Source organism: Kryptolebias marmoratus, linkage group LG3 (genome assembly GCF_001649575.2).
Source record: "Kryptolebias marmoratus isolate JLee-2015 linkage group LG3, ASM164957v2, whole genome shotgun sequence".
NCBI classification, from domain to species: Eukaryota; Metazoa; Chordata; class Actinopteri; order Cyprinodontiformes; family Rivulidae; genus Kryptolebias; species Kryptolebias marmoratus.
Genome location: NC_051432.1, coordinates 16,107,960 through 16,121,053, shown reverse-complemented (window position 1 = coordinate 16,121,053; position 13,094 = coordinate 16,107,960). Strand labels below are relative to the sequence as shown.

The window sequence follows — 13,094 nt, the reverse complement described above, 5'->3', positions numbered from 1 at the left end:
ACAGAAACCCATGACAACTGATTCATCGAGCGGCCCTCCAGCCGCACTCGTGTGTCAGAGCGATACTTCGCGGCGACTAACTGGATGAGTTTTCTTTCCTTTTTTTTTGTGTTTTAATTCAGCTCATCTGCAGGCTGCGGCGCTGAGGTTTGGGTGTAACTTTAGCCGTTACTCTCTGCAGAACAGCTGGGAATCTGGCTGTCACACTGCAGCGTGCCCAATCAGGCAACACCGGGAAGGGGTTTTCCACCCTGCACCAACACACACACGTGACATGCTAAAAACACATCCACACACAACAAACTTAGATTAAGTAGCGCCAACGTTTTTGTGGTCAGGTCATGATCTGTGGTTGAAGCTGGAGGCTGCAGACTTTGTCTCTCGGATTGACAAAAAAAAAAGAAAAAGCGCGGCATGGTTAGGAGCTGAATTTCAAGCCGTATAAATCACATTCAAGGGGGAGGAGGGGGGAACAAAATGTCTTTTATTACAAAAATAATGTGCCATCTACAGAAAAACAAAGCATCCCGAATCTTCCTGTCAGTTTGAATGCAGTATGTACACACAACACACTCTTTCAGAAACATTTATCTCCTGTTTGATCCGGTGATGTTTAAACGCAAATATATATATATATTTTTTATGGCTTAGGTTAAAACAAAAAATAAAAAATAAGACATTGCACTGAAACAGTCAGCCATTTCCAGTTAGCTATACAAAGATAATAAATATCAGTATAATAATATATATTTTTTTTTTACATCTGTTACTGAAAATATATATTTTAGTCAATAAAACACTAAGAATAGCACCACATGAACGACTACAGACCCAAAGTAGGAAGCTTATCCATCGTTAATCTCTTAATAGTACAATATTAGGATATAAATGACAAGAAAGTGCAACAAGTCTGTGAATTTGACATTGAGGTATATAAAACTTGAAATATTCCATTTGAATCTTCTCTCTCCCCCCCCGGCGCTCTGACTGGGGGCTCACGACTCAACAGGGATACACAAACGAGAGCGGGGGGGAAAAAAAGTTGGGGGATTTTGCGTCGCTTTTTGTAAAAGAAAACAAAACAAAGAAAAGAAGCCTCTCGTGTCAACTGTTTGTAGTCAGTCAGAAATGTGAATCTCCACCCAGGTGTTCTTTTCTGCGTTGTAGTGCTGGGGTCTTCAGTGTTCAGGGAAGGTGGCATCTTACTGGGGCTGTGGCGAGAAAAAAAACACCTGCAGTTGCTCCTGCTGTCTCACTAGCTCTGCCTGTTTGTGACCAAGTGGTTGTTTTTTTGTTATATTTTTGTAAAACAGCCTATTTCGGTTGATACCTCCGCCCACATCAGACACACCTCGGCTCCTTTTGGACCCACCATGGCAGCCCCCACCCCCCCACCCCCTCCCACTTCTGATTGAATCTGCTCGAGTACGCGCTTGAAGTGACACCAGTCAGATGTGGACCAGTGTTGTTTTAATAATTAAAAAGAAAACCTACTACTTTCTGTTAGAGGTGTCACAACGCAGCTCTAGCACTCCTGAGACGGGCTGACGCAAATTGTGTGTGTGTGTGTGGGGGGGGTTCGAGACGGGTCAGGGACGCTCAAGTTGGCTCTGTGCCCCTTTCAGGCGAAAAGTTGTCGCACAGAGTTTTTGGAAGGCGTTCAGAGCTCGAGCACCAGGGGCTGCGCGCCTCTGCTGACTCATGCGAGGAAACTGAGAGGCCTGCGAGACATTCTGGGGACGTTCCGGAGACTCCCTGGTGAGCGTAGTTCACCGCCCAGTCACAGCCCTGTGTGATCCCCCCCCACCTTAAGGAGCGAGCTGCTCCGTTTAGGGGCGGCCACACTCTTCCAAATGGTTTATGCACTCCGCATTGGTGTCGTTGAACCTGGCGGAGCAGTGTGGACACTGGATCTCGGACAGGCCCGGGAAATCGTTCCAGTTTGTCGCTGCCGCTGCCGCCGCTGCCACTGCAGGCGGCTGCTGCTGCTGCTGCCTGTCAGGAACAGTCCTTAACAGAGGCTCCGGGGAGTCCTTAGTTCGCCTTGAGGAGATCCTGTGTCCTATGTGGACGCGACACACGGAGCCCACGTCTCTGGTCTCTCTGCTTGCTCCCTGCAGGGATTTACAGACACCGCGTCAGGCCACGCACATAACCACGGACAAAAAGAGGTGGATGCTTCCGCAGACGGACCACCGCACCCAGCTGAAGGGCCGCTCTCTCACCTGTTTGCGTAGCTGCTGCTTCAGCTGAGAGACCTGCTCTTTCAGGTCTTCAATCTGACTCTGTGCGTTTTCCCTGTCGGCACGCTCTGACTTGAAGTCATCTGTGTAAATCAAGGCCTGAGGAAAAAAAACACAAAACAGCTTTTATTCTGAGTTTTCACATGGTTGTGGGACAATAATACAATAATAAACAAACAAAAAAAAAACTGATGATAATCTCATGCAGAAAATGCGCCAAAACAATGTAAACCAAACCAACCTGCTGCTCCAGTGTCTGGATCCGCTCCTGGCTTTGCCTCCTTATCTCTTCGACTTCTCTGTCCAGCCTCGCGCACTCCCTGATTTTCTCCTCCAGTAAGGCGTTGAGCCTGGAGATCTCCTGCTGAAGCAGGCCCGCGCTGACGGAGCCCATGGTTGGCATCAAGCCCTGGCCGGCGCTCTCCTTCAGCCTGTGACACAAACCCCGGATGTAGTCCTCCCTGCTGGAGTCGTACTTCTGCCACTGAGAGTTCAGGCCCTGCACCTGAACAACCAAAATGAACGTTAGGACACTCATTTGGTTTTGTGTGTTTCAGCTCATACTTTGTTTTTTCTTCAGGAAACCCTTTTATGCAACTCTAAACGGAGGAAACCTGCATGTCAGGCTGCCTTTAGGCCCGGGCCTCCCTTGAAAAAGAGACCTGTGACCTCAGTGGGACTGGCCTGGTTAAATAAAAGGTTAACAATACTCACGTATGCCACACGCTGCTTCAGCTGCTGGTTCTCCTCTTGGAGCTGGTGAATTTGTGATTTGGTGGCGCTCGGGTCAGAAAACTCTGATGTCTGTGAAATATTGTTGGCGAAAATAAAACAAACAGGTTAGTGCTCAGTTCTAGTCAAAAGAAGGAAGAAAGCTGAACAAATGTCGTTTAAAAAGAAAAAAATAGGATAAAATCTGCACCATTCTGAACAAAGTGCAATAAAGACACCAATCCGATGCCGGTGTTATTACCCACCTCCTTTGTCTTTTGCTGCAGGCACACTTCTTCCTCCACTTCTCCTCCTCCTCCTCCTCCTCGTCCCCCCTTCTTCTCCTTCTCCAGCCTGGCCAGCAGCTCCTGGCACACCTTCACCGTGGCGCTGAGCTGGCCGCGCAGCTGACTGGCCTCCTCGGCCAGGGACGTGCAGAGGACGGTCCTGGTGGCCTCGGCCCGCTCCTTGTCCTCCAGGGCCTGACGCAGCTGGTGGATCTCCTGGTCCTTCTCGTGCTCGGGCTGGCACCTGATGCTCTCCAGCTCCAGCTCCTTCTCACGGAGCTGCAAGTTCAGCCTCTGGATCTCCTGGAGGTGGGGAGACAAGCAGCACATGGGGTTTTTATCTTCTTGTCAACAACGAGCCACATCACTCTGCAACCAAGCGGTTGCTCTGACACATCTGTATGTCTGTGCCACTGAGGTGCTGCTGATTATAATACACTAAAAGGGTGTCAAAACCTCCTGATAAAAGCTGCATTTTATTGTTCTTTCTGAGCTCGGATTTTCAAGAGAGAGAGCAGACATGAGGCGAAGCTTTGACACTATGATATCAGGCTGCTTAGGCACATCTACAACCTTCATGTCAGATTTTATTATGATTTTACCTCCGCTTGTCGGGCAGCCTTGAACTCCACGTCGTTCCTCCTCTGCTTCAGCTTGCACATCTCCTTGAGTAAACTTTCCACCAGGGAGTTGGACGGCCCGAACCCCACGGGCTCGTCCTCTCCCACCGCCATGTAGATCCTCTCGTGTCGGCCCAGTCTGGCTTTCAGATCCGCGATGATGTTGTCCTTGACGCAGACCTGCTTGCCGAGCAGCTCGATTTCCTGCCGCGTCTCGTGGTACAGCGTGTTCAGCATGCCGAAGCTCCGCGTCTTCTCCCTCGGCACGTCGCCCTCCGCGCTCACGCTGCTCGAGTCGTCCATGGTTCAGGTTTCTGCGGCGGGACTGTTCGGTCTTTTAATAATCCGGCATTTGACGCCTCTGCTTCTTACCCTGTGTCTTTTTGAAACGATCTGAGAAAGGTGAATTCTGTCGGAGATTTGGCACATCAGTGTCGAGAATAATATCCCCGAACGGGGATTTCCTAGGGAACTTCCCCGCGGACTTTTTTTTTTCTTCTTCTTCTTTTTTTTTTTTTTTTTTTTGAGCGTCGTCTAAACGGAGCCTTGCCACCTTTCAAATCTATTCTCTGTCGAGCCCCGTTGGTAAACATTTGTGAGGCTGTTGGCACAAATTCATACCCTGCTATTAGTGCTAACACGATAACAAACATTTATCCGCGCGACTGTGTTTTGGCTAGCAACGGTTGCTGCCTTCAATGCTGTCGTAAATGTGAGCTCCACTTCTTCTTCTACGATCTTTGCCGTACTTAGTCCAACTTTATCAAATAATTCTTTTTGTGTGAAGTAATAAAAATATGAATTTCGGCTAAACCTGTTTTCGCCAGTGCCAAAATTTTTTGACGCCCTGGCTTTAAACTGAAAGCATACGGTAACTTGAGTCGTACCGGGCAATTACAAACGCTCTAATTTCCCAGCGTAATTTACAGGGTTTCCAAATACCCCGATCCTTACTCATCACATCAACGCATCACAGCTTCAGGTTAAATTCCCGCTTCGGTCCAAACTTTTGTCCCGTTCAGACTTTCCCACTCGACGCTTGTCTTGGTCATTCGGTTTCCGGATGATTATCATCCGCCGCCACGAAGAGGCGGGCGGCCATGTTGTTGCCTGTGCCCGTGTCTGTTAGCAAAACATTTCGGATTTTGGCGAAACTCTCAGGAGGTTCTCATTGGATATTCAGCTATGACTGATTATATTATGGACCCCAACCCAATTCAAGATGGCCGCCACAGCTAGGCAACCTTAGCAAACACAAAGGACCGTAACTCAGTCACTTTACACAACTTTACAGATGTTGAGCTATAATTTAGGTGGTAACTAGCGTTATCTCCATCATATACTCTAAGCGCTAACAGGTTGACAAAAACCTTTGGAGTCACCCAATTCAAGATGGCCGCCACGGCTAATCAACAAACAGAAAAATGGCCCGCGGGCCAAATCTGGCCGTTTTTTCTCGTTTTATCTGGCCCCCAAGGTAATATTTTAGCCAAGAAAAATAAGTTCAAATTTTCACAAATTTTTTAATTTTGAAGTGGAAAGAAAATATCAAATGTCACTTCTATATGAATAATTGGACATATTCTAACTAAAAACCAAGAGTAATTTATATCTTTTATATCTAGAACCAAGTTTTAATTTTGTCCGTCTCATGTAGCTGAGTTTGGCAGCCATGGCCTAGTTTCTGTTTAAAATCTTGGCAATAACTTTTCAGTCGAATTCAAGACGACCACCGCAGCTAATCAACCATAGCAACCACAAAAAAATGGATATAAATCAGTCAGTTGTACAGATACTAAGCTCAAATTTGGCGTGGTAGTTGCTGAGCGTCATCTCCAACACATGCTCCGAGCGCTAAAACTTTGGCATCACATTTGTTCCTCCGGGTCAGTGGTGCCCGGTCCTGGTCCTGAAGGGCCACTAATCTGCATGTTTTAGTTGTTGCCGTGCTTCGACACGCCTGAGCTGAATAAATGAGGGATTCACAACTTTCTGCAGAACTCGAAAACCTCCTGAAACAACTAAAACATGCAGGATTGGGCACCTCTGCTCTAGATTAAGCCGTAGTCTGACATAGTAACCAGCTTATCTGCACTGATTGTGACCTTGTGATACCGTGTACCTTCACGCTGCATTGCCAGTGTGATAATTTAGTCCGACACTTATCACTGTGCCCTGTAATGTTGGTGGTGCGCTGACATGATCGATGTAGAGTTAGATCCAACAGAAATAACACAACTGAAAGAGAGAAAACAACACACTCTCTCTTCTTTAGCCCATATACCATAATAATATAAGCTTATTATGTAGAGAAATTATCTGTGAACACAAACATAATTTCAAGTTTTAAAAGCGATCTTTTTTAACGTTAGCCTTTAAATATGCTGACATCACGACATTTTGCAATATGGTAATTCTACAAAACACAGAAACTTCATGTTTTCCACTTTTACCTTCCGGGAAAAATCAATCAAATCAATGCCAATAAGCGGGCGGGAGGTGACGCAGTTGGAATTAGTCCACAACCAGAGTGACATTCTTTTGACCCTACTTTTGCTGAAGCTTTTACTCTTTAACTTCCTTTTTATTGGCCGTTGGTTAAGTTGAAATAAAAAAGCAGAAGTACCACGTTTGGGTTAAGTATATATATATATATATATATATATATATATATATATAAACAAAAACAAACAATTAAAATGAGACATTTAAAAATTGTCGCCCTTTGCAACAGTGAGTAACATAAAATGTAAATTAAGACTTTGTGACGCCACAATAAAGTAAAAAATAAAAGGTTAATTTTGAACTTATGTAAAAGTACAGCCAGTAAACAATAAAGACAGTGACACCAGTAAATTTGAGTCATTTTAAACATTTACATTTAAAAGTTTCTTTTTTTAAATTTGATAATACTTTTATGTTTTGTGAGTAAAAACACCGTTTAGACATGCAGATATGTAGAAGAATAAAATAGAAGCAAGAACAATATAATATATATTGTTTTTTTTGTTTATTTGTGCAGTTTTTTCATTTAAAGCTGTAATTCCAAGCTTACAGTAAGACCAAGGTTTATTACTCCCATATTAAAAACGGCTCCAATCTTATCACAGTTAATACAAACCCGAGTTACATGGTTATTTACATCGAGTTCTATGATTATTTGCAAGTGCAATTAACTGCAGCAGCTAGCTGTAGCACTCCTGGCTCATCCCGGGACACTTCATAGCATTTCTGTTGGAATATCCAGGTAATATAAAGTTTACAGTGCTGTAAAAAGTTGGTAAAATAGCGTTTACGTGAACTGCTACGGTCGTTCAAAGAGAACGACAAGCAATACGAGAATTATTTATAACCTTTACACAGAGCTCCATTTCGAAATGATCAAAACTGTATATATTTTGTCAATCATTTACTTGTTTTGGGTGTTCATACTGTACAAATGAGCATAAGTTCTGACATCGTGGAGAAGTTTTTTAATGTCCCCCACAGCTGCATTTGTAAAATTTCATTCCCTTCAGCGTCGCTACTGGACTACAAAACCAGCGAACGTATCAGATCAGAATGAAACCAGTGTCTAGACTGTAGGAGTGCTGAATACTTTTCTGACATTCATCCAACAGGTTCAACAGACCTTTATTGGCCAATGGAGAGTCCCACTGACTTCAAGGTCAAACGGAGCCTGCCAGAGGCTGCGGAGGTGACTCACTCGGTCTCATGGCGCTCATGTGACAGCTGTCAGGGCAGAAAAAAAAGTGTCAAGTTTGAAGAAACCACGCAGGAAGGAAGGAGTATCTGATTTGATGAACGGAATCATTCTGAACACGGTGACATGCTTCGCTGAGAGCACTTTCATGTTGGGCTGTCGGAACAACGTGGGATAAATATTTTAGTCCTTCTGTCACCCCCTCCTGGCGCCTTTTAGGTGTTGACGTTCACGCGCCTCAGAGGCTCCTCTGACAGTTCGATGAAGCCAGGTTTTTCAAAGGTCAGAGACCGAAGCCTCGAGGATACGTGGCAAAACATCTCCACAGTGGCACAGTGGTTAGAACTGTCACCCCCCACCCCCAGCAAGATAACCTCCTGACCTGGGGCCTTTCTGGGTGGAGTTTACATTTTCTCCCTGAGATCATGTGGGTTTACTCCGGGGTTCTTCTTACTGACCAAAAACATGCATGTTAGGTTAATTGGTAACTGTAAAATTGTCCCTTGGTGTGCGTGAGAGCATGAATGGTTGTTTGTCTTGTTTGTCTCCATGTGTCCCTGTGATGGACTTGCGACCTGTCCAGGGTGTCCCCCGCCTCTCACTCAGTGACTGCTGGAGACAGACACCAGCTCCCCCCGGTGACCCGGAAAGGAGAAGCGGGTAAAGAAAATGGATGGGTAAAAGCAGAAACATGTTTCCTAAAATACTTTTACTTGACTTCTTCTGGGATTTTCTCTTATTGACCTGGTTGTCTTTTGTTATTTTGTGTCAGAGTTAAAGATGTTAATGCAGCGGTCTTCAATTTAAAGTCACTAAAGAAATTTGTCTCTAGCAAAAGACCAGTATATTAAAATCTCTTTCTGTGACGTCATGTTAGTTTCTTCACTCACCATCATGCCTCTCGTCAGCTTCTCTCTGCAGAGAAAAGCAGAAATAAGCCCGCGAGCCAGACGTGGGAATTACTGTAAATGCTGGAAAAGCTGCGCCTCCTGAAACACATTACCGCAAATACGGGAAAAACTTTGCTCCCTAAATTTATTTACCGAAAATACAGTCATCCATCCACTTTCTTTACCTGCTTTCCCCTTCCTGGTACAAATCTTCAGCGGTCTCTGTGCAAGACGCGGTTTCATTCTGCTGAAATCTAACAACCAACTTGGGGACATAAAAGACTTCATTTGGGTCCAAATCCGGACCACAGTCGGCCATTTGCAAACCTTTAATGTCTACATTGTAGAAAACAAGTTATCAGATTTAATTTTTAAAAAATGGTAAAAACTTGCATCTAAAAGCTAAAAAGTATGAGCAATGAAAAAAATAAATTTATATTTAATAAGACAAAACATTTGTCAAAATATTTAAGGTGCCTTTTTGTTTAAAATAAATACAGTAAAACTAAATAATGTTTAAATATCGGTTGATTAGAACCTAACAAAATCAGATGCAGTGACAGAAAGTGTGTTTTGGTATAAAAAATTAAAATAAAATGAACATTGAAAAATTTCTCCGCCACATCTGTAATTTCTTCCTGTTTGACAATAAAGTAAACATTAGAACTGAATAAAAATGACTCATTTATTTTAAATGCACAAAAAAACACACAACAAAGTGACTCATCTCAGACATATAGTCGGCAGCTTTTAATTACTGAACACTTTATACCAGTTTAAATGACAGTATTCCATATTTACACTGTAATATTTCTAAAAAAATACCTTTATATTACACACACAAACTCATACTTATCAAATTACTGTTCATCAAAATGTTAAAAAAAGGAGATATACATATAAAAAAACAATTTGTATTGGTCAAGCACATAAAGTGGATGCAAACAAGTTTAAAACATGAAATATGAACACAGAAGTAGAAAGAAAATGTTTGTTTTTAAGATCAAAGAAAGGGATGCAATACCTCACATAAAAAAGCGATGAACAGAAAGAGAATATAGCCAGCTATCTCTCGTTTTTGCATGAATAAACCGAGGGAATAATACAAAAAAATACACTATATGAACTTCAACCTACACACAAGAATCACACATTTGTTCACTGCGCACCTACATGAAGCTCTGATTGCTTTCAATGAGGTTAATTTATTGTAATTTTTCATTTTAATTGTGATTTAAAAATGTACGTACAGGGATCTAACCCCCTCGGAGGATAATGAGACGTCTGATTACCATCTTTCAGGATGTGGCGACATTTGCCAAGAATTATTAGAGTCAATTACTTTTAATGCTGAACTGTTTCAGTTTTCTCTTCATGTAAGGTGTCATTGTTCTCCACTTTAAACACCAGCAGAGTGTGTTTCACACCAACCATGGAGACAGAAATCACCACTCTGCATGGAGAGACACAACCTGTCCACTAGGGGGCGGTAGTTCAATGCAAAAATGACTGAGTCAAATGAGAAAACGAGTCTTTTTGATGCACTGTTAACATCTACAAGTGCACATGGATTATGGTTACAACGTGAAATGTGTTTTTTGTCTAGATTATGTCCTTTATATATGTAATCCCACACTTTCCTCATAATTATATATGTTTGTCAATAATAAATCAACAGAGGAAACAGGAAAATGGGTTTTTTGGAGGCCTGGGGTGTCGGCTGCGCTCCAGAGCAGAACGTGTGACCCAAAGCTGCACCACGTGTGCCAACGAGAGAAGGACACAGAGGAAGGGCTCAGCTGGACCCGATCTTCGCGCGGTCTCTTCCTCCCTCCGTCCTAGCACTGGATCTTCCGAATGCTGCGTGAAATTCTCTTGAACTCGCGCTGGCCCTTCTGCCAGCGCTTCACAGAGGTGATGACCAGGTGGCCGTCCAGCTTCTGGCCCATGACCAGGTAGGCGGCGTTGATGTCGGTCATCTCCTCGCAGACGCACCGCAGCCCGTCCCTCAGCCACAGCACCGTCTTCTTCAGGTCGCGCTCCGTCACGCCGTTCATCATGTAGATGGTCTTGCTTTTGGCCTCTGGCACGATTCTGGTGTCGCCGTTGACGTACGAGACCTCCTTCACTTTGATTTTCAGAGCTTGACGTGAACGAGAGAGATAAAGAGTGAGTAATCAGCACAGTCCACTACCATAACTGCTGTTGTTACTTTTTAATTAGTTATCTTGAATTAACCAACTACTTTTGTCTTCTTAGTTTGAGAAAACAATTTGATTATGGTGCAAAAAAAGTGATTCAGCTTTGTTCCTCTCGTTGTTTCATGTTTGAGACGTTCTCCTTCTTTTGGCTGCTCCCTTCTGCAGGGGTCGCCGCAAAAGATTTGGCAACTGTTTTACGCCGGATGCCCTTCCTGACGCATCCTGGACTCGAGCCCGCAGCTTCAGAGCTTTCACAGCGTTTGGTTTATGCTTGGGACAATGGCATACGTGTTAACTCAAGTTAATGTCCTAAAAGTACATTTCAAAGCATGTCCTCCCTCGGTTTCCACAGTCACCAGTGTCAAAAGATGGATATTTTAAACTTTTGGAAATGTTTACTCCCTGAGAGTCCACTCTCCCTCACCCCCAACATCCTGCTGCAGATAGTTCCCCCATCCTGTCCACAAAAATAGGAGTTTCAGAAGCTTGTGACCCCAGCTACTGCTTGACTAAGTACAAAACTGCTACTGAGAAGCCAAATAAACACGAGTATAATATTACAAACAACCATTTCACATTGAAAAGAATAACTGATTACGAGTATTTTTTTAGTTTTGTAACAACAATGTCAAAAATACATTATCTGCAACCAGTTGTACATTTAAGTTTGCCTGTAAATATCATTTTAAACCCCCACCCCACCCCCCTTGAACACTCAGTGTTCCCACACTGGGGTCGTGACCCCGACTTTGAGAACCCTGGCCTTGTTGAACTGGCTTGACTGACATCTTGCCAGGAATCTGGGAGCTTGTATGTTTAAGCCTAACGATAATCGATTCCTAAAAGGGGTTTTGGTGCATAACTACAGTTTTTTGGGCGGGCGTATAATCTCATTAAACTGAACCCAAGAAAGTCTTCAACCATCAGTGTCTGGGGCCTTTTATGAAATGCTCCCACCTGTGTGCCATCTGAATCTAAACTTATGTGATTTGATACTTTAATGCATGTATTTAGAGAGACAAAGACTACAGGGACAGTTGTGGTCAAACACACATTCTAATACAGGTAATAATGTCTCTTGGGGGCCTCTGGAACCCTTAATCTTTAGGACTACACAGAGCCACTCACCAAAATCATTCTTGCACAGGTTGTCAACGATTTCGTTGTCATTCTGTTCCGTCTCTTTGCAAGCGTCGCACACGCTGGGCACTGAAAGACAAAAAAACAGGACCAGGTGACTTTCGCGCGAACACGGACAGCCTTTCGTTTCCGCGCGGCGCGCTCGGACCCTCGGATTCGGCGCGCTGCCCGTCCCTTTTACGCGCGGGATCCTAAAGGGGGGACCAGAGCCGCTACCAGAGCTCCAGAGAGTTTCAGTAGAACCTCACCCTCTATGGTGGCGGGCACGACGTTCTCCGCGCTCGCGGGCGGTATGCACAGGTCGTTGTCCAGCGGGAAACGCTCGCAGTCCAACATCTCCGGCCACGGAAAGCCGAACGCGTACATGACGGGCGCGCAGCCTCGCTTGACGCTCTCGCACAGCGACCTGCACGGCTGGATGGGCTCGTCCAGGTCGGGCAGGCAGACGGGGGCGAAGAGCGAGCAGAGGAACTTCCTCGTGTCCGGGTGACACTGCTTCTGGACCAGCGGGATCCAGGAGGAGGCCTGCTGCAGGACCTCGTCCATGGTCTCGTGGCCGAGCAGGTTGGGCAGGCGCATCTGCGCGTACTCTATGTCGTGGCAGAGCAGCAGGTTGGTGGGGATCTGCTTGCAGTTGTTCTTTTTGTAGAACAGGTCGTGCTGGTCGAAGCCGTACAGTCCGTGGACGGCCTCCAGGCGGGGGATGGACATCGCGCACAAGACGGCCACAGCGGGAATGAAGGCTCTCATCTTGTCCGTGCGTAAAAACGGCGAAACCTGGAAATACATCTTCAGGCTCCGCTGGGCATCAGTGAGGATGACCGCGTCCTGCTGGGAACTAGACCTTTTCTTGCAGACATCATGGGAGGAGTCTGCAGCTCGGTGCGTAAAGAGCTTTTTCTTTTTTTTCCCATCCAGCAAGCTTGGTTTCCTGGTGTCAAGTGGACATGGGAGACAAATTTGTCTTCTCAGGCTCTCAGACTTTCTCCTCTGCGCCCGGGAGATGTAATGATGTTTAATTGTGGCTCAATTTTTTTTTTTTTTTTTTTTTAAATCACCAGCCGGTTTCTTGACAGCTTTCCTCCATTTATTCCTAACCCTAACCCCGCATGGAATCATAACAGAATCTGTCTGACAGGTTTTCCTCATTACGCCCCAAATCAGCAGAACTGCACCCTGAGGGATCCTTTTTGGCGCACTGTAAATAGCTGAGGGTGGGTTGGTGTGTGTGTGTGGTGTGTGTGTGTGTGTGTGTGTGTGTGTGGGGGGGGGGGTGATGTCAGTAGGGGCATTTAGCTC

The 13,094-nt window shown here is 44.9% G+C and overlaps 2 protein-coding genes across 2 annotated transcripts; both read right to left on the bottom strand.

Moving 5' to 3' along the window:
* Positions 1-460: 460 nt before the first annotated feature.
* Positions 461-4,886, bottom strand: tnip2 (TNFAIP3 interacting protein 2). The gene is made up of 6 exons (XM_017415361.2): positions 3,844-4,886; positions 3,221-3,544; positions 2,958-3,047; positions 2,485-2,748; positions 2,226-2,342; positions 461-2,114 (listed from the first exon to the last, which is right to left on the bottom strand). Exons 1-6 carry the CDS (start codon positions 4,162-4,164, stop codon positions 1,830-1,832), a joined length of 1,401 nt encoding a protein of 466 aa, XP_017270850.1. The 5' UTR covers positions 4,165-4,886; the 3' UTR covers positions 461-1,829.
* A 4,291-nt stretch (positions 4,887-9,177) lies between these two features.
* On the bottom strand, positions 9,178-12,641 carry sfrp2 (secreted frizzled-related protein 2). Its single transcript, XM_017408313.3, has 3 exons — positions 12,044-12,641; positions 11,784-11,864; positions 9,178-10,597 (listed from the first exon to the last, which is right to left on the bottom strand). Exons 1-3 carry the CDS (start codon positions 12,582-12,584, stop codon positions 10,293-10,295), a joined length of 927 nt encoding a protein of 308 aa, XP_017263802.1. The 5' UTR covers positions 12,585-12,641; the 3' UTR covers positions 9,178-10,292.
* Positions 12,642-13,094: the final 453 nt, after the last annotated feature.

Coding starts and splice junctions, on each gene's coding strand:
- tnip2 (XM_017415361.2), bottom strand. CDS start 4,164: ATGGACGACTCGAGCAGCGTGAGCGCGGAGGGCGACGTGCCGAGGGAG. Junction 2,343..2,484: donor TCCAGACACTGGAGCAGCAG/GTTGGTTTGGTT, acceptor TTTTTTCCTCAG/GCCTTGATTTACACAGATGA. Junction 2,115..2,225: donor AGCAGCAGCTACGCAAACAG/GTGAGAGAGCGG, acceptor AAATCCCTGCAG/GGAGCAAGCAGAGAGACCAG.
- sfrp2 (XM_017408313.3), bottom strand. CDS start 12,584: ATGTATTTCCAGGTTTCGCCGTTTTTACGCACGGACAAGATGAGAGCC. Junction 11,865..12,043: donor CGTGCCCGCCACCATAGAGG/GTGAGGTTCTAC, acceptor TTTGTCTTTCAG/TGCCCAGCGTGTGCGACGCT. Junction 10,598..11,783: donor CCTGTGCAAGAATGATTTTG/GTGAGTGGCTCT, acceptor GTTCACGTCAAG/CTCTGAAAATCAAAGTGAAG.